This window comes from Hemitrygon akajei, chromosome 15, assembly GCF_048418815.1.
Source record: "Hemitrygon akajei chromosome 15, sHemAka1.3, whole genome shotgun sequence".
NCBI classification, from domain to species: Eukaryota; Metazoa; Chordata; class Chondrichthyes; order Myliobatiformes; family Dasyatidae; genus Hemitrygon; species Hemitrygon akajei.
Genome location: NC_133138.1, coordinates 78,875,805 through 78,896,667, shown reverse-complemented (window position 1 = coordinate 78,896,667; position 20,863 = coordinate 78,875,805). Strand labels below are relative to the sequence as shown.

Below are 20,863 nucleotides of genomic sequence, written 5' to 3'. Positions count from 1 at the left end.
TTAGAGTACTGTGCTCAATTCTGGTTGCCTCACTACAGGAAGCTGTAGGTTTTCTATGTTTCTAAGAACCTCATCAGCTGAAAAGGAATGATGTTAATGCAAATTATTTGATTTTTTGAACAGTCAGACCAATTTAGAGGCAAACAAGTGATACTTAACAAATTAACTAGAAAATTGTGGGTATTTTAAAAGCAACTGCAAAATAAATAGGTAGCAGGAAAATACCAAAATACCTTGGTGCGTGAGTGCGTGAGCGAGCGAGTGTGTGAGAGGAGTGACAGTGGAGTGAGTGGGAGAGAGTGACAGAGAGAGAGAGAGAGAGAGAGAGAGGGGAAGAGAGTGTGAGAGAGTGAGTGTGAGTGTGTGTGAGAGAGCCTGACTCAGAGGAGCCGATTGCATTCATGCGGGATTATTCCCTGCCTGTGTACAAAGAGGATTAGAAATGATGGAACACGAGACCAAGGTAATGGTGGGATGAGCAGAAGTAAAATGGAGCAACAAATTCACCTCCGATGTAGAGCGGGGAGTTGAGGCTCAGGGTCGGCTGCTTCTGGAGCTTGCCCAGACTCCGGGGGGTTCCCTTGTCCACCACCAGACTGAGTGACTGGTTCATCATCATCAGCTCGACAGTGTGGTACTGCCCGTCATTGATCGTCTCCACACTGCGGACAGGAAGAATAGAAACAGAATGAGCTGTCTAGCCGATAAGGCTCCCGGGTGTTGAGCGACATGCAGAGCAAACAGCCCGGCAAAGGGTAACGTAGCAGATGATCTGGTCATTACTACGCTGCCGTTTGTGGTAAAATAGATCCTGGATTTATTTATTGAGATACAGCACAGAGTAGGCCCTTCCTGCCCTTTGAACCACGCCACCCAGCAATCCCCCGATTTAATCTGAGCCTAATCACGGGACAACTTACAATGAGCAACTGGTACATCATTGCACTATGGGAGAAAGCCAGGGCACCTGGAGGAAAGCGCTGTGCGGTCACGGGGAGAACGTACAAATTCCTCACAGGCAGCGGCGGGACTTCAACCCAGGTCTCCTGTTCTGTATAGCGTTGTGGCTAACCGCTACTCTACTACGCATTTCTCACAGATAAACTGACTACACTATATTTGTGGTAAAGTATCATTGGACGACGCAAGGATGGGCTGGGAGTGCCTTTCATATTGTGTACTTGTTAATCAGGATTGCACAAGAGAAAGGAGGACGAGTGGTGAGAGTTGATTGAGAGGAGTAGGCCAACAGGCCGCAGGCCTGCTTTGCCATTTCTCTTGATCATGCCCAACCTTCAATTTGAATGCCATCTCCTTGCATTGTTTCCATATCTCTTGATCCTCTCAATATCCAGTAATCTGAATTGAATAACTTGATGACTAAGCCTCAAAGTCCCTCCAAATCAGAGAAGTCCAATGTTTCAACACCTGAATGAGAAAAGATGTTTCCTTGTCTAGGCCCTGCACGACCTACCCTTTTTCTGGGACTACGACCACTGGTTCTAGACACCTCACTAGGGGAAGCATCCTCTGCCAATCCATTCTGTGGAGTCCAATAAACTTCAATGAGGTCACCTCTGATTCTTCTGAATTCTGGAGAATATGGGCCCAGACTTCTCAAACAGCAACATGGCTTCATTCTCCAAACAAAAGTCACTTCAGGTTTGGTTCCCTGTCAATGGCAGAATGTCTTCCCATGGATGTAAACACAAGACCACAAGTAGGGTTAACTCTTCTCACTGGGAATAATTGGGAAGAGGTGGAAGGAAGCTTGGAGATGGAAGTAGAATGCTACAGTTGCCAGGAAGAGGCAATAATATGGGTAACTGGAAATCAGAAGTTTAATACTGGGAAGTTTAGACAGAATTGCTTCTTTTTAATTAGAATCATAATCACACAGGATAGAAACTGGCCCTATCTGCACTGACTATCAAGCACCTGTTTTTTTCTAATCCTGATTTATTCTTCCCCATTCTCATCAACTTCCCCCACATTTTACTCCCCGCCCACACGTTAGGGCAATCTACAGCAGCTAATTAACTGACCAGCCGGGACATCTTTGGGGCCGGGGAGAAAACCGGGTCACCTAGAAGAAACAGACACAAGTCACTGGGAGAAGGCTGGATATCACTGGAGCTGGAAGGCAGCAGCCCCCCAGCTGCACCCATATACAAACGTTTGTATTAACTGCTAATCCAAGTTAAATACTGTACTCACACACAGTCTGTGTTTAGTACCCTTTTCAATTGCAGTTTTACAGGAAGATGGACTTCCATCCTCATCCTGAACACCGACAAAGAAAATGGCTCTAGCAGTGACGAATGTGAAACTGTTGTGCAGCTTCTCAGAATGGACTGTGGGCCTCCATATCGTTGTTTACATACTTGTTGCCATTTGAATTTAACGCTGTACGCACAGGGAGATCACACATGCCAGTATCGTACAGCCTATCTCGAGATGCTGGGCAAACTGCATGCACAGATCACATCAAGCCACAATCTTACGTGGGTTCAACTTTATGGGTAGTTGTAGAATGGGGACTTGACCATAGGCAATTTGGCAGCACAGGGTGCAATGGTAGCCAGCTGTTAATGATGACTTGCATCTGAATCAGATTCTTGATTGGTCAGGGCATGAAGGGTTACAGGAGGTTGGATCAGCCATGATAAAATGGTGGAGCAGACTCAATGGGCCAAATGGCCTAATTCTGCTCCTAGATGTTATGCTCTTACTAGATGTGACATTATTCAAATATTGTCTGCCAGGAAACTACACCACTACCTTGACCTTCAGATTCTCGGCAGTGAGGACGAGAAGTTGGGTAGTCACCAATTTTTGGATTTTGTGGTTGAGGGAGCCGGTGGGGCATCTCATAGAGAAGAGGGTAACATCAGGGAAGTAGACTAGAAAATAGAGTTAGCTGTAAGTTCAGACTTAGGTTGAGGGAAATTTGGAAGCTTGGTTCTGTGGGTCACGACCAAAAACAAGTTTGAAGAACATTACCCCTTCTTCCATCTGAGCACGTAGCAGCACTCTGAACTCAACATCAACTTCTCCAACTTCCAGTAACTGGTTTTCTCAGACTGGATGAGAAATGTCTATTCCTGTCATTATATCTGTCATATTGTCCCTCAGCTTTTTTCTCTCTATTGGCTTATCCCACAGCCCTGCAAGCAGGAATGCATAATGCAGACAAAGAAGCATCATTGTCATCTGATTAACCCTTTTAACCTGGCCTCGCCCAATCACACATTTTATTTTTTCTAGTCCTACCAACTTCTCCCCTGCTTTCCCTGCAACGTAAATCTGACCTGCTTTTCTCTCTTTGCCAATTCTGATGAAGAGTCTGTCTAACCTGCTGCTTGTTTCCAGCACTTTTCAGCTTTGTTTCAGACTTCCATTTTTTCTTTATTTTCATTTATAATGATCCCTATAGGACCTCCTACCAAGTGCTGCAATCTGACTTTGAATGCTCAGAGAATGCAGGTGGAAGTAGTGAGGTCAAATTAAGTCACTTGGAACACGGACTGTACAGCGTTTTGAAATATGCTGTTTGTTGTCAGTGCTGCTGCACTCCTCATTGTGAGATCTGTGACCTCCGCTTGATTAACTAAAACATTTGGATCTGAAAAAAGCCTGTGACTCCCAGCAAGAAGTACACCTTTTAGGCTGTTGGAGATTTCCAGCCGAACCACAAACCAGGGTATTGTGATTCTGCTGATTTACTGCCGTGTTATTCGTTTTTACTGAGCTTACACAGATGTGAGAGGTGGAAAGACTGCCAAACGTAGCCAGCAGCACAAAACTCCAAGCAAATAGCCCCACAGAGTGACATAGGAATTGTTTTGAAGAATTTTGATTAATCTAAGCATTTACACAGAAGTTCGCCCTTTATTTAATGCACATATTTCCAATTCCCACAGATAGCTTGCAGATTTCACTGTTGTTCAGTCAGAGTCCATTTTTGGAATCGCTGATAAATCTCCATGTTCTCAGACAGACAGAGACAGTGGCTTGGCACTGGATGAAGGGGAGTCAACCAATATTTTCTGTCTTTATTTCATTGTGTTCACCCTGACAGACACGAAACAGCATATTTTCTCAGCTGAGCCATTAAACCCGCTGTTTAAGCTTTTCGAGTCACTGCTTTCTCACAGAATAAACAAGTAAATTACATCAAATACCCATCCGAATCAGTTGTTAGTTCTGGACTAAATTTTATACACAAATATGGTTTACTTTCAAGCTGTGCATTACACTTGTTTTTTGCGTCAGCTGATACAACATACACCCTCCAAGGAGAGACAGTGCCGATGACTCTCAGCAAATCTTTGACCTAAAATGCAAAGATATTTGATTGTGTGACAATGAATAGATTCAATACTTGTTTACACTGAGATAATTAATGTCAGCAGACAACATCTGGGACATTTCAGGGTCAGTTGTCTCCACCAATGCTGCATCACATTTAAGCAGAAAATCCCAGAACAGTTATTCTTACCAGGCCACTCAAGCGGAAATCTGGACAAGTAACCTCGAGTTCATAATCTGCAGACGTTCAAATCTTAACCTGTCAGCCAGAGGTTATAAATTTGGTTCACTAATAACTCTGGGACAAAGGGCTGGTGTCAGCAACACTGTTACTGTTGGGGTTTTGGTCAAAGTCCTTCTGCAAATCTACAATAATTATTTCATCTGATGTACATGTGACTTCAACCACAGCATTGTGGTTGGTTTCCCTCAGAAAAGACCTGGTAAGCCATTTGGTTCAAAGACAATTAGGGAAGGCCAAAAACTCAAGGAACTGTGAACTTTAAATGCCAGTTTAATCCACCATGTCTATCTCAGTCAAAAAAATGAATAGATGAATCTCACTTCCCAGTGTTAAGTGTACTCTGTAGTTGGGGTATATAGCAAATATTAATTCCACTAGCAACCAGTCTTTAGATTTGAATGTGGATTGCAGATTGAATTTAAAATGCATTTCAGAACAATTAGACCTCAGATGTCTGCATATGCATGAATGCAACCGAGAGTCAGTGGAGGTCAACATTCATTTCGGGCGTCTGGAATGTGGGTGTGAAGAAGGAGGTGTGTGAAAACTATAAGTAATTTTGCGATAGATTTATATGCACTGGTTAGTTAGCCCTCATTTAAGGGAAATAGATACCTGTTACTTAACTAGTCTAGGGTTCTCACAAGTCTCCTTGTAGTTTCCTTCATTTCCGAGTACCTTAGTCTCGCAATTCTCTTCTCATAACTGAAGTCCTATCATTTTGATTCTTGCAAATCTTTGCTCCTGTCTTTCTTGTAATGTAGTGACCACAGCCTAATGTAATATTTGAGCTATGGTCCATCTGAAAATTTAATCTGTTCTGATTTGTGTTCATTGCTCTTATATTCTGTTCTTCAGCTGAGAGGCAAATATCCCACATGGTTACTTTACAATTCTATGTACCTGTCTTACAGTCTTCATGTATCTTTGGACATGAATTCCAAATCCGTTCCACTCTTCATTGCATCTTACCATTTTTCATAAATTGTCATGCCTTGCTTTTCCTCTCCAAGTGGAAAGCCTTATTCATCTTCAGGGTATATTCTATCTGTCATGTTTCTATAGCTGCTTTTCTTTATAACTATCAACCACATGCTCAACCTTAGTATCAATTGCAAAGTTGTTACTTACAGTTCTTACAGAAACTTTGTGCAGAACCCCATGGGACCCCACTGAAAACAACTTTCCATCATTAAACACAAGTCCAGTACTACCCTTCTATATTAATATTAAGCACTGATCTTGTCACAAACATGTTTTGCAAATGAATAAAAACTAGGTATTTTGGGCTGGGGTTATTATGGAACTGAATAATCCTTTGCACATTCTTAAAAGTTTGTGATGATTCAGCATGTTATCTAAAACTTTGACAGACTTCTGCAGACGCAAGGTGGAGAGCATACACACTGGTTGCACCTTCGTAGCAGATGGGAGAGAATGGTGACTTGAACAAAAGTCAAGGCTATGGCAAGGTCAGTTAGTGTTAGGGAATGATACATAAGACTGCCAAACTCTGTATATACCAGTAAACAATTATTCAATGTTCCCTTGCATGTGTTGCTTTCTAAGAATTATGTAAAACTTTACTTAAATTGAAAATAGCCCTTTGACATGACACTGGGTATCCTAATTTAATGAAAAGCTTTCTCAAACCTTCCAATAGGAGTTGCTTGTTTAAGATATCTATATATCCCAGCTCAGGGAAATCTGGTATTTGATGGCTTTTCTTCAAGCCTTGATTTAATTGGACTCGGATATTTAAATCCTGCATCATCTCTCTCACTGTGCTAATAAGATAATGGTGTGACATTTAATAAAAGGGTAATGCATTAACCAATGGAATTAATATCAGCAGCAAGGTTTCAGCACACATATGAATTCATTAATCTTATGGTAATGAAACACTGTTGTCAATGATGACCTCTTCCTTTATCAATATAATTAGAGATCATGAGCTGTTTGCCCTTCTCTGAGCCTGCAGATGTGGACAATCTATAAAAGCCATTTGATCAAGTAGTGAATGGCTGCCTTTGTGACATTTATTAATCAATTGATGAGGGCAGATGTCCACATCACCTTTGAGCCAGCTCCTGCATAGTAAGCAGAAATTATGTAATTGATATTAATGAGCTGAAATGTGGACTATACCACCCAGATATTCAGTACTCACAGCTGGGTGTTCCAACTCCTCTGTGCATTGCCTTATTTGATGCACAGATGACTCCAACGGAAGATCGTGGATTCATTGTAACTTGCTGAATTTTTACATGAAGATGAATTGTAGAGAGCAGAGAAATTTCAGTGTCATAAAATGCCATGACTTGTTCTCAGCTACAATTGCGTCTCCACTGAACTGTGTGGAGAGTCCAAGCTACAGATATACTGGGGCAGCTGGCCATCATTATTGCCATGAGGCCCCATACTGGCACTCATTGGTACCCTCTGCTTCTCACTCACTAGCAAAAATAATGGATATCTTCACCCTCGTCAAGTGTAAAGCACTGTATCGCTTCTTGTTTCAAATACAACCCCATTGGGAACTCATGAGTAATTCAGCCCTTCTCTGCCACAGTGTAGATGGCAATTTGAAATGTACAAGCAAATACTGAGTGAGGGAAAACTCACCTGTACACAGTGGTAGGTGGATAACTTGATGCATCATATATGAGTCGTACATGCCCCTGATAAAGTTCTAGAGCCAAGGGATCGTTGTCACCTTTGTAGAGTAATAGACCATTGTCCTTGTCAGTTGCAACCTAGCCACATAGAGAGAGAATATATTAGATCACAGAACATGGAACAGTAGAACACAGGTATGAGTCCTTTAACCCCTGATATTCTGTACCAAAGGGCCTGTTCCTGGGCTGTATGTTAGACCAGGTTTATCGGGATTTTCTGAAATTTACTTTCACTTACATCTCTGATCTAGTTATTTCAGTTTCTTTTGACAGCTTCCCATTTTACTGGTCATCTGCTCACTAACCTCACACATTCACAGAGCCTCACGGCATGGCAACGGTCTCCTTGGCCCAGCGGTGCATTCTTCATCACTTATATGAATTTTACACCAATCTCAATATCCCTGAGCAAAACGATTGACAGCAGCCTTGGTTTTTGGTGATGTCCTCTCATGCTCCAAGTGGGTTTGAGCAAAAGGAGTTTTATTCAATATTTCACTTAGATTGTAATCTAACTGTCCAATAAAACACCATAGAGGATAGTTCACACCACATCCATCCTGAGGTCTGTCTAGCCTAGGTCTGTGCATGAGGAGTTTTGGTTAATTGGTTGATGAAGAGTTGCTCTCTGCCAGCACTCAGAGAAGATCTTCCAAGATTCTGTAGGTGCTAAAGAACCTTGTATAGTCAAGACTGGTTCTTGAGCGAGCTCAGGATTTTGTAGGTGTACTATCACATCTTAATGAGCTCGAGGGATGATAAGGTTCGGATTGACAAATGAGTTGCTAGCCCCCATTCGTGCTCTGTTTTGTTTGCTGGTATTTCAGTTACTAATCACCAGCGTTAGGTTGCAATGCTGCTGATTAATGCTGAGAACTTACACTGTTCTCTTGCTGATGAGATTGATTGTGTTTTGAAGAGAAGAGGACTCTGGAAATTATCCAAGAATGTAAGAAAAAGAGCCCTCTGATGTTCTGCCTTATTACATGGCTTATGAAATTACACAGAGAGTGCTTATTAATGGGGATCTCACAAGCGACCCTCGGTGGAAGAAGAATGAGAAAAAGCAGCCGACAAATTGAATGGAATCTGTATTATTGGGCACCGTCTGCTCGAAGTGAGCTGAATCACTGACCATGCCCTCACGAGCCCCAACATCCCGACTTTGAAGGCACGCTATTGACATCCCTACCTGAAGTGAGATATTTGCCTGCGGGCGGACTTCAGAGGCTGACAACACCACGTAAGAGTCTTTCCCAACAAAGTTGACGGTGACCAGCTTCTCGCACCTCTGGCCCGCGAAGCCGGCCAGGCACCGGCAGACAGGCTCATTCTGTACCTCGATGCAATGAGCGCCATTCTGGCAGTCGTAGTTGTCACAGGGGCTGGCGTGGGGCAGAACCATGGGAAGCTGGATTTCACAGAATAGTCCACTGGAAGAACAAACCAGAGCACAAAGCCTCACTGAGTGTGTCAGCAATGGAGAAATAACAGCACGAGTTTAGTGTTTGCTGGAAAACAGCAACAAAATTGCCAACATTATAGGTTACAGCAGGTGACAAGCAATATGTAACTGATTCTTCTGGCAATTAATATCAGAAGGAGTAGCTAACTCTACATCGGTGAGACCCATCGTAAAGTGGGGGACTGTTTCGTCAGGCACCTTGGCTCCATCTGCAAAAAGCGGAACTTCCCGATGGATGAACATCTTAATTCCCATTCCCATTCTTGTCTGATATGTTGATTCATGGTCTCCTCTTGTGCCAAGATCAGGCTACCATCAGGGTGGAGGAGCAACACCTTGTCTTCCATTTGGGTAGCCTCCAACCTGATGGCATGAATATTGATTTCTCCTTCTGGTAAAAAAATGTTCCCCATCCTTTTTCTATCCCCTACTCTGGCCTCTTACCTTTTCTCAACTCCCTGTCACTTCCCCCTAGTGCCCCTTGTCCTTCCCTTTCTCCTATGGTCCACTCTCCTCTCCTATCAGATTCCTTCCTCTCCAGCCCTTTACCTTTCCTACCCACCTGGCTTCACCTGTCACATTCTAGCTCGCCTACATCTCCTTCCCCCATCTTTTTTATTCTGGCATATTTCTCCTTCCATTTCAGTCCTGAAGAAGGGTCTCAGCCCAAAATAGCAACTCTTTACTCTTCTCCATAGACGCTGCCTGACCTGCTGCATTCCTCCAGCATTTTGTGTGCGTTGCTTTGGATTTCCAGCATCTGCAGACTTTCTCATGTTTATTATATGTAACAGTTTGTTTGTCCTTCTGATGCCCTTAGTTGGAAGCACAAGCGCTTGCCTGCTCAGTCTCTGAACACCGGAACACATTGGTTAAAGGCCAGTGAAGACACCAGGTGCTCAACTCTGCAACATAGACTTGGCACTGATAATCAAATCCTGCTCCAGATAGTCTACAAATTTCTGGGCAGGTGCCAGAAAAAGGACATTAACATCTGACTGGACTTTGGCAGTTTTTATAGATGCTGCAAATGTAGTGGTGGTGTTGGGCAGGGCTGGTTCTGGGACTAGCAAAATGACAGCCATCTGAAATCTGGAAATGTTGCAAGCTTCTACAAGAGATGCACAAAATGAAAATATTTCAAGAGAAACCCTCAAATGAATAGTGATAACCTAGCCCAGCATAACATGACTCATAGAGAGACCAGAAGATTCCCACATTCAATCCCAAATTGATGTTGACCTGACGAGGTGGACTACGATACTGACACCACCTTTGCTATCATCGGACTTGGTCTTGATGTCTCTCAGACACACACACACACACCATTGTCAATGCTGAAGAGTGAAGGTCACGTTTCAACAAAGAACGCACTTTGGAGGTGCTCCCTGGCCTGTCGGGGGCAGCATGTTTTTGAAAGAAATATACTTATGCGCACTTTGACAAAGGAATATAATAAAATTAACCAAAGCACCATTTAGCCACTCCTTTACGTTCTGCATACATTTTGGAAACAGCAGTGGATTAAGTATTTGTTACTGCAACTGAGTTCAGCAACCACATGACAATGGGAGCAAGAAAATAAACTAATTGAAGTAAGTGATATAATTTAGTCCAACTTCTCTTTCTTCCATTGATTCCCTTGCAGAAATATCCTTTGCTTACCTGAAGCCGGTAGGACAGACACAGGTATAACCATTAATGGCATCAACACACTGTGCACCATGCCGACACCTGTTGTCCACACAGTCATCGTAATCAGTTTGGCAATTCTGGCCAGTGTAACCAGGCAAACACTCACACCTGTTCGAAATAATAGAGGTCAAAGAATTAACCATACGCTAAGGAAATTTACAAAACATGCCACAATGTCTAAAATAGTTAGCTCCTCATAATCTACTAATACTCACACCTTGATCCTAAAAACAATGTGAGGGAGTACACATAGCTTTGGAATGGACAATGGTAGAACATCACCCTCGTTCCCTTTGGACTCTAATTTTGTTCGGGGATTTTTTCTTCTTGTGGCATTTTGTCGAAGGATTTTTAAAAGTCCAAATACATTGCCTCAACTAGTTTGCGGCAACTGCAGGAAGCTCTGGCAGGTCAAGCACAAATTTCCTACGGTAGATTTATTGTGATAGAACTAGCAGAGCAGCTGCCACACAACTGCAGCAACAGGAGTTTAATCCTGCCCTCCGCTGGTGCCTACATGGAGTCTGCATGTTCTTTGTGTGACGGCAGCCCTCCGGCTGTGCTCCACATCCTCTCCACACCTTGGGATAGGAGGCATCGTAAATTGCCTCCAATTGTAGGATCCGGAAGGAACTGATGGGAACGTGGGCTTAATGGAGAATTAATGGAAAAGGATATGCGCTGACTCGATAGTCCAAAGAGTCTGTTTCCATGCTATGATTCCACAACCTTGGCATTATGATGACTCAGTCCAAGTCTATTATATTCTCAGTGCACTGTTATCACATTTTAAATAATAGAGTTGAGTATTTACTCTACTGCTGATGACAAGCTTGTTCAATATAGTTCTGATTTGTTTCTACATCCTCTTTTGAATAGTACGGTTACAATTTTTACCTTGTCCCATTATTCTAGGAAGAAACATAAACAGCTTGGGAGGCAGCTAAATAAAAGGTCTCAATCTAGCATGACTCCAATTGTTCATCGTTTGTATCAATGATACAGATGGGAGCATTAGAGTGATAAATCCTGTCTAGTGCTGATACAAAGCTAGGTGGCAGTATGGACTGTGAGAAGAAAGCAGGGAGGCTCAAGAGATATTGACTGGCTGACTGATGAAATATGATGTGGACAAAACGAGAGGTTATCCTTTTTGGTAGAAATAATGAAAAGGCCAAGCATGTTTTAAGTGGTGAAAGATATAGATGTTCAGAGGACCCTCGATATCGTTATACACAAGTCTATACTGATTAACATGATGGGACATCAAGCTATTAGGAAAGCAAACAATAATCAGCCTTTGTTGTAAGAGGTCTTGCCTAGAAAAGGAAAGATTTGTTGCTCCATGTAGATCACATTCGCAGGTCTTGTCTCCATATCTAAGGAAGGAAATGTATGGAACCGGGGGAATCCCCAACTGATACCTGGGATGGCAAGTTTATTATTAAAGGGAAATTTAATAGAATAATATTTGCTCTCGAGTTTAGAAGAATGAGAGTTGACCTGATTGGAAAGTGGGGCTTAAAAGGTAGATATAGGCATGATGACTTGTGTGTCTAAAATCAGGGGCCACTACACATAAGAGGTAGGCTATTAGGGTGGGAATGAGGAGGATTTTCTTCATTCAGAAGACAGTGAGTCTTCAGATATGGATACAGTGAGACAGGCGTCGAGATATTAATTGTAAGTTTCACTAAAATGGTATGGAAGATCAGCCATGATATTAGTGAATTACATGCAGTAATTTCCTACTGCTGCCTCTATTTCTTATTTCTTCCAAAGCTCCCCCTATCCTGACATTGATCTCTTAACATTCCTTCTTATCTTCTGTCTTTCCTGCTCTTTTATTTATTTTGCTCTCCATCTATTTCACACCACTAAACTGCTGAGCACCCGTCTCCCTTCCTGACTCTACTGTTGTTTGCTGTTGTTAATAGTTCTCTTTTCTGAGGCACTTCCCCCTTTCCTTCCTATCTGCTGGCACCATCTCATTCCTTGAAAACAATCATGGACTTCTCTCCTCTTCTAAATTAAAGCCTCATCTTCGATCTCCTTATCCTTTCAACCCCAGCTGACTTCCAAATCCATGCCCTTGTTTCTAGAATTTCATTATCAAATCTTTTTAATCTTAAACCATAGCCTTCCATAGTTCTGACTAAAATTGCAAATTGCATCTAGCTGATAGTGACCATGGCAAACTCTTTCCATGAGGCACCCCTCAAACTTCCACAGTGTAACTGTTAGCTACATCATCCTCTCCATGCCTTCCTGCACCAGATTTGTAAGTACAATAAACTATCTTTGCCCCTCTCCTATTTTCTTGCTTTTTATTTTATTGAAGTACAGCACAGAATAGACCCTTCTGACCCCGTGAGCCTCTCCACCCAGCAAACCCCAATTTAATCCCAGCCTGATCACGGGACAACTTACAATGACAAATTAACCCACAAACCGGTACGTCACTGGACTGAGGGAGGAAACCCACATGACCACGGGGAGAACATACAAACTCCTTACAGGCAGCAGTAGGAATTGAACCCGGGTCACTGGTACTGCGAAGCATTGTGCTAACCACTACACCTCCAGGCTGCCCACTGAACATCACAGTTGCTGATGTTCAGCCTCCTTATCACTTCACTCTGATCTCCAAATTATTATTCATCTGTTCAGCACCTAGCATTGGATGAGCAGAAATGTTCAACTTTTGCGTTTGTTTTTCCCTGCAAATATTTTTTCCTCTCTCCATGACATCTACCCAAGGCTGAATCTCTGCGTGCAATCACACGGTGATTCCAGGATAAGTTTGTGACTATGTGCTGTTGTCATCAAAAATATCCGCTCTTTCCAGCACTGTAACTCCCCTCAATGCTGCCCCTGCTGCATCCGATCTGCTCCTGATACTATCACCCATGCTAATATTACCTGGAGATGTGATTATACCAACCCACTTACTGCTCCAACTTAAGCTAAAAGTCAGACAAAACTCTCATGCCTATGTTCTCACTCCACCCTACTCACTCATCAACCAATGTTTGCTGATCTGCTCTGATTCACAATTAAGTATGTATTGCTTTTAAAATTCTTGTCATTGTTTCCACATTTTTATGCCCCTTCCCTTCCCTATGCAAAGCACAATCCTATGTTAACACAAATGATGCATTTCACTGTATTTTGATGTACACTTTGGTTCCTTAAGGTTGTCATAGCTGGGGGTGGTAATGGAGACAAGCTCTTACTACTTATTTAATGCTCCCAATGGTGTGCATCTCAAATAACCTCTAGTCTAGCTCAGTCCAGCCCAGCCGAACCATTTCCTCTGACAGGAGATGGGGTATAGGCGTGTTACTGACACTTTAAAACCAGTTGCTTTGGGCAGATGGTGTTTGTCAGCTCAACTAGAAGGAAAACTCAGATGTCATACCTCTTCTATATCACTCACAGGAAAGACTCCGGGAGTAAACCTTGATGCAAAAATCTGAAGTTGGATTCCTACATTGAGTTCAACGCTGACTGGCAACTCCTGTGATGCTGCTGATGTCAAACTACATCAGTCCCTGCCGTTCCCTTGGATTCATTAGTTGCATGGAGACGGAGAGCTTGCTACATGGGCAACAGCTTGTTCTCCATGTTGTACTGCTCAGGCTTGTGACAGCTAGGACACTACATCCATGGTCAACCCTGACCAACGGAGGTCTCTTTCACATATGATAAATGAACTAAACTTGAGACTTGAAATTCTATACCTGATCTCTTCCAGCCCGACAACCTTCTAAAATGGTTAGAAGGTTGTGTATTTGGATTTTCAGAAGGTCTTTGACAAGGTGCCACACATGAAGCTGCTAAACAAGATAAGAGCCCATGGAATTACGGTAAAGTTACATACATGGATAGAGCGTTTGTTGATTGGCAGGAAACAGAGAGTGGGAATAAAGGGATCCCATTCTGGTTGGCTGCCGGTTACCAGTGGTGTTCCACAGGGATCCGTGTTGGGGCCGCTTCTTTTTACGTTGTATATCAATGATGTGGATTATGGAATAGATGGCTTTGTGGCTAAGTTTGCTGATGATACAAAGATAGGTGGAGGGGCCGGTAGTGCTGAGGAAACAGAGAGTCTGCAGAGAGACTTGGATAGATTGGGGGAATGGGCAAAGAAGTGGCAAATGAATTACAATGTCGGAAAGTGTACGGTCATGCACTTTGGTAGAAGAAATAAACGGGCAGACTATTATTTAAATGGGGAGAGAATTCAAAGTTCTGAGATGCAATGGGACTTGGGAGTCCTCGTGCAGGATACCCTTAAGGTTAACCTCCAGGTTGAGTTGGTGGTGAAGAAGGCGAATGCAATGTTGGCATTCATTTCTAGAGGAATAGAGTATAGGAGCAGGGATGTGATGTTGAGGCTCTATAAGGCACTGGTAAGACCTCACTTGGAATACTGTGTGCAGTTTTGGGCTCCTTATTTAAGAAAGGATGTGTTGACATTGGAGACGGTTCAGAGAAGATTCACTAGAATGATTCTGGGAATGAGAGGGTTAACATATGAGGAACGTTTGACCACTCTTGGACTGTACACCTTGGAGTTTAGAAGAATGAGGGGGGACCTCATAGAAACATTTTGAATGTTGAAAGGCATGGACAGAGTGGATGTGGCAAAGTTGTTTCCCATAGTGGGGCAGTCTATACGAGAGGACATGACTTGAGGATTGCAGGGCGCCCATTCAGAACAGAGATGCGAAAAATTTTTTTAGCCAGAGGGTGGTGAATCTGTGGAATTTGTTGCCACGGGCGGCAGTGGAGGCCAAGTCATTGGGTGTATTTAAGGCAGAGATTGATAGGTATCTGAGTAGTCAGGGCATCAAAGGTTATGGTGAGAAGGCGGGGGAATGGGACTAAATGGGAGATTGGATCAGCTCATCATGAAATGACGGAGCAGACTCGATGGGCCGAATGGCCGACTTCTGTTCCTTTGTCTTATGGTCTTATGGTGACCACAAAATACTAAATAAAAGCTCAATAGGATGGATGCTGGATATCTGAAAGAAGAAAAAAATGCCAGAAATGCTCAGCTGATCAGGTAACACTTTTGTAAAGAGAAACATTTTTAAACATTTAGGCAAAAGAGGGCTGAGTATAGCAGTTGGGATATCTTGTTGCAGTTGTACAAGATATTGCTGATGCTTGGAATATTGTGTTCAGTTTTGATTGCCCTGCTAAGGGAAAGATGCTATTAAGCTGGAAAGAGTGCATCTATGCGGATGTTGCTGTGACTCGACGGACTGAGTTATGGAAACAAACAGAACAGACTGCAACTCCATTGGCTGAGTTTATACAATCACAAGGGGCCTGGATAGATAGACCGAGTGAATGCACACAATCTTTTTCTCAGGGTTGTAAATCAAGAATGAGGGGACATAGATTTAGGGTGACAGGGAGAGACTTAAAGGGAAGGTGAGGGGCAACTTTTGTCCTGGAGGGCAACATTTGAAAGTCACTTTGACAGGAACATGAATAGAAAAGGCTTAGAAAGATATGGGTCAAATGTGGGCATGGGTCAGCACAGAATAGATGGGCTGAAGGGCATGCTTCAATGCTGCATAGCTCTATGACTCTATTGCATCAGTGATTGTGCCTTCAAGGCCTTTATCTCTAGAATTCTCTCTCTAAACCTTTCCTCTCTTGTCATCTTTGGCTTTGAGTCACAAACTACCATATTTTGTTCTGCAAGATTTTGAGAGGCATCTTGAACTATCTTATTTGAGTAAAGGTGCCATGAAAAAAACTTTTTTTTTATGAAGGAATGATGAGGAAAAAATTAGGAATTGGGAAAATTTAGAAACACGAGGGGTGAAATCAAATTTGGCCAGTGAGTCTCAAGAGGCCCAATTGTTTATCATCCATTAAATCACTTGCTCAATGTTTAAATGTCTGAACATGATCACATTAATGGTCCTGATCTCTGCTGTGGTGTTGTGCAGTATAGAAAAGGTACACTTCCCCAAAAAATATCAATGACAAATCACAGTGAAGGTGACTCTGAGGGACTCTGATCTAATTTACTACATACACTATGCTTATGTAAATCTAACAGAGTAGTCACAGTACAGCATGGTCAGAGGCTTAAGGATAGGTTCTCCTCAATCAGTACATAGAGAGACTGTCCAAATTGATACTTCAACACAGTCCTAACAGAGGTGCCATTCTTTAATACCGTATGTTGAACTGAGATACTACTTGCCAACTAACCCCTCCTCTCAGCACTTCTTGAAAAACTAAGCAATTTTTGAAGACCTTTCAGATTATGCATTCCCCAAGCATCATCGATATGAAACCAAATTCTGTAATCTTTATCCTCATTTCTTGGCTGGGCATCTAGTCCCTGACAGATACTTGCCATCTTGTCTGAAGTGCTTAAATGGCAGTGAAGCCCTTTACTGCTTCTATTAACTATATTAATGTTCTTTTGTTGAGGCTGGAGGGCAAATATGATATCGACAGAAGCAATGCAGGAATGTACGCAAAATGCCGGAGGAACTCAGCAGGCCAGGCAGCATCTATGGAAAAAAGTACAGTCGACATTTCGGGCCAAAAGGTCAACTGTACTTTTTTCCATAGATGCTGCCTGGCCAGCTGAGTTCCTCCAGCATTTTGTGTGTGTTGCTTGGATTTCCAGCATCTGCAGATTTTCTCTTTTTTGTGATATAAAGTAATACAGGACTTTGTTTTCCTTAAAAAATGCATAGTTGATCAACATGATCCAGAATAGTTAATTAATTGAAGAGTGCACAGTACTCACCTATACTTCCTGTCCCTTGAGATACATTTGGAGCCATGCTGGCAGGGGTTGAACTTCGGAATACAATAATCCACGACCTCATCACAAAGCTCACCTGTGGATAAAGAACACCATAGGTCAGAGAGGAAAAAACCACAAGCTTCTGGGGAGGAAGAAATATGTCCCATTTTGCAGATTATTTCTCTGGCTTCACCATCATCCACTCCACTTCCTGAGCATGTGAGTTTCTAAATGAACTTTGCCACAGAAAGATCAGTGTGGTACTTAACAGCTCAGGAATATGATAATGAATTTGCAACAGCACAGAAATATGACATAATCTCACTTGGTGACAGAACTAAACTAGTAATTAAATGCTTAACTAAACTAATCCCTTCCACCTACACAATGTCCATATTCCTCATTCCTTGCACATTTGTGTGTTGACCCAAAAGTCTCTATAGACCTGCCTCCACTAATACCACATGTGCATTCAGAGCACCCACCACCTCCATAGAGATCTTGCCCTGCACATGTTTGTGATATTTTGTAACTCCACAACATAAAAACTAATTGAAAAGAAAACAAGGGAGCCAAGAATGTGAGTGTAACTTCGGTGTTTACTTTAATCGAGGTTTGTACGTGTCACATGGTGGCATCATGATGTAAGCAATTCACATACTCTTACACATATCCCGCAATGTATCATGTAAACAACAAAGAATGCTTAATTCAACAATATATTTAAAATATTACTCAAATATAACAATCTTCCCTGCTAAACTCCAACTCAATATAGAATGCATTTCAACTTACATATATATACTATATATGCAGTATAATATATAAAGTGCCTATAAAAATGTATTCACCCCACCCCCCTTGGAAGTTTTCACATTTTATTGTTTTACAACATTGAATCACAGTGGATTTTATTTGGCTTTTTTGACACTGATTAACAGAAAAAGACTCTTTTGTGTCAAAGGGCAAACAGACCTCTTTAAGGTCATCTAAATTAATTATAAACACAAAATAACTGATTACATAAGTATTCACCCCCTTTAATATGACACACACAAATCATCACTGGTGTAGCCAATTGGTTTCAGAGGTCACATAATTAGCTATATATAAACCTGTGTGCCGTCAAGGTGTTTTAATCTGGAAGGTCCAGCCACTGTTGAGTCAGTATCCTGGCAAAAACTACACCATGAAGAAAAAAGCAACTCCAGGAAAAGGTTATTGAAAAGCACAAGTCAGGAGATGGATACAAGAAAATTTCCACTGAATATATCTTGGAGTATAGTTAAGTCATTCATCAATAAATGGGAAGAATATGGCACAGCTGTAAATCTGCCTAGTGGAGGCCGCCTTCAAAAACTGAGTGACCATGCAAGAAGGGGACTAGTAAGGGCAGCCACTGAGAGACCTATAACAACTCTAGAGGAGTTACAAGCTTCAGTGGCTGATATGAGAGAGACTGTATATAAAACAACTGTTGCCTGATTGCTTCACCAGTTGCAGCTTTATGGGAGAGTGGCAAAGAGAAAGCCACTGTTGAAAAAAATCTCACATGAAATCTCGGCTAGAGTTTGCCAGAAGGCATGTGGGAGACCCTGAAGTCAGCTGGAAGAAGGTTCTATAGTCTGATGAGACCAAATTGAGCTTTTTGGCCATCAGACTAAACACTGCACATCATCAAAAACACAGCATCCCTACTGTGAAGCATGCTGGTGGGTGCATCATGCGGTGGGAATGCTTCCTTGCAGCAGGCTCTGAAAGGCTTGCGAAGGTAGAGGGTAAAATTAATGCAGCAAAATACAGGGAAGTCCTAGAGGAAAACTTAATGCAGTCTGCAAGAGAACTGTGAATTGGGAGAAAATTTGTTTTCCAGCAAGACAATGACCTCAAACATAAAGCCAAATCTACACAGGAATGGCTTAAAAACAACAAAGTTAATGTCCTGGAGTGGCCAAGTCAGAGTCCAGACCTCAATCCAATTGAGAATTTGTGGCTGGACATGAAAAGGGCTGTTCACTCACAATCCCCATGCAATCTAACAGAGCTTGAGCAGTTTTGTTAGGAAGAGTGAGGAAAAATTGTAGTGTCCAGATGTGCAAAGCTGATAGAGACCTATCCACACAGACTCAAGGCTGTAATTACTGCTAAAGGCACATCAACTAAATACTGACTTGAACGGGGTGACTAATTATGCAAACAATTATTTTGTGTTTAATAATTGTAATAAATTTAGACCAATTTGTAAAAAATTAATTTTCACCTTGACACAAAAGAGTCTTTTCTGTTGACTGGTGTCAAAAAAAGCCAAATTAAATCCACTGTGATTCAATGTTGTAAAACAATATAACACGGAAACTTCGGGGCGGGGGAGTGGGGTGAATACTTTTTATAGGCATTGTAAGTCAACTACTATGTAGATATCCACAGCAAAGTAAGTTTTAAATTGTCCCATTCAGACCTAAAAATTTAATCACTGTGGAGGATTTCTTACTGTTGTGGGCAACATCTTTCCTGACAAGGGCGGTCCTCTGTTTGACAGCAGAGACTTGTGGTTGTGAAACAATCTCAAGTTCTGAGTCATCCTCTGTGGTGGTTGTAGGAGTTGATTCTGGGACTGTCGGAAGTGGTTCTGACAGCTTTGGACAATTCTCATCTCCTTTTTGCCCCGGATCTACTTTGATCCTTGCTTCTCTCCTGATCCTGACTTCTTTCTCTTTCTTTATACCACTCTTTTTCATTCTCATATTCCTTCTCTTTCATGCTTTTCTCCTCCTCACTCATGTTCTTTCTCTCAATTTTTCCAACTTTTCTTTTTTCTCACCTTTTTCTTTTAGTTTCTTGTGTGCATCTCTGCATTTGCTAATTTCTCGAGAAATTGGATCTTGTTTATCCTCTTCACTTCCTCTTCCATAGCACTTATGCTTTCCTCCTCATCTTTTCCTTTTTCTTCTTTCTTCTTTGTGCATCTTGATCTTGGAAGGTGCATTCTCTTCACTGGAGTATTCTCTTATTCATTCTTCTATTGCTTAGTTTATGATCGGATCTCTCCTCTTGGTTTCCTCGTCCTCTACGTTATCTGACAAATCCTCTGTTTTCTATCTCCATTGCCTCCTTTCTTTTTGGCCTTCCATTCATCCAGCTGGGCTTTGGTCTTTGCATCTACTTTTACAGGCAGCTTTCTGTCTCCCACTTGAAGTTCATACAATAACCTCAATGCATGCAGAGTAGATTTTGGTTCTTTATACTCACAAAAACTGAATGCTTGCAGCTTTGCTGTAGCTCCTTAAGCTCTCTTCCAGCTTAAAACCAAGCCACATTTCACAAGTAACTGCATGATTAACATATCAGAAGCTTTCTCAGAAATGTTACCTACAAAAACTGTTGCTTTTGCCACTTTCACGATTCCCCTGAGCAGCATGGTGTTTCCTTGGTCCAATATGCTTTCCAACCCGAGGCACAGAGGTTCACACCAACACCTGTTTCCCCTCTGTTGGGCAACAGTTCATGGTGCACAGCATGGTGACAGTTATGGCATTATCCAGTACCTTTCCTAATTTGCTTTCAGTTAACTCTTTTGCAGAGGATGTGGCATGCAAATGGTGGATGGATCTGCAAACAAGTTGTAGTTTTCTCAGCCAGTCACACCTCCACAACGCTGGTCCTCCTGTTTTTACCAC

At 42.1% G+C, this 20,863-nt stretch overlaps 1 protein-coding gene across 2 annotated transcripts in view; it reads right to left on the bottom strand.

Annotated features, from left to right (window-relative positions):
* The window catches only part of LOC140739492 (slit homolog 3 protein-like), a 611,537-nt gene that overhangs the window by 11,926 nt on the left and 578,748 nt on the right, over nucleotides 1-20,863 (bottom strand). For both annotated transcript variants that reach the window (XM_073067845.1, XM_073067846.1), the window contains 5 exons: nucleotides 17,187-17,280; nucleotides 10,364-10,501; nucleotides 8,426-8,666; nucleotides 7,181-7,311; nucleotides 508-662 (listed from right to left, as the gene is read on the bottom strand). In XM_073067845.1, the coding sequence (XP_072923946.1) occupies nucleotides 508-662; nucleotides 7,181-7,311; nucleotides 8,426-8,666; nucleotides 10,364-10,501; nucleotides 17,187-17,280 (759 nt within the window). The remainder of the gene's footprint in view (nucleotides 1-507; nucleotides 663-7,180; nucleotides 7,312-8,425; nucleotides 8,667-10,363; nucleotides 10,502-17,186; nucleotides 17,281-20,863) is intronic.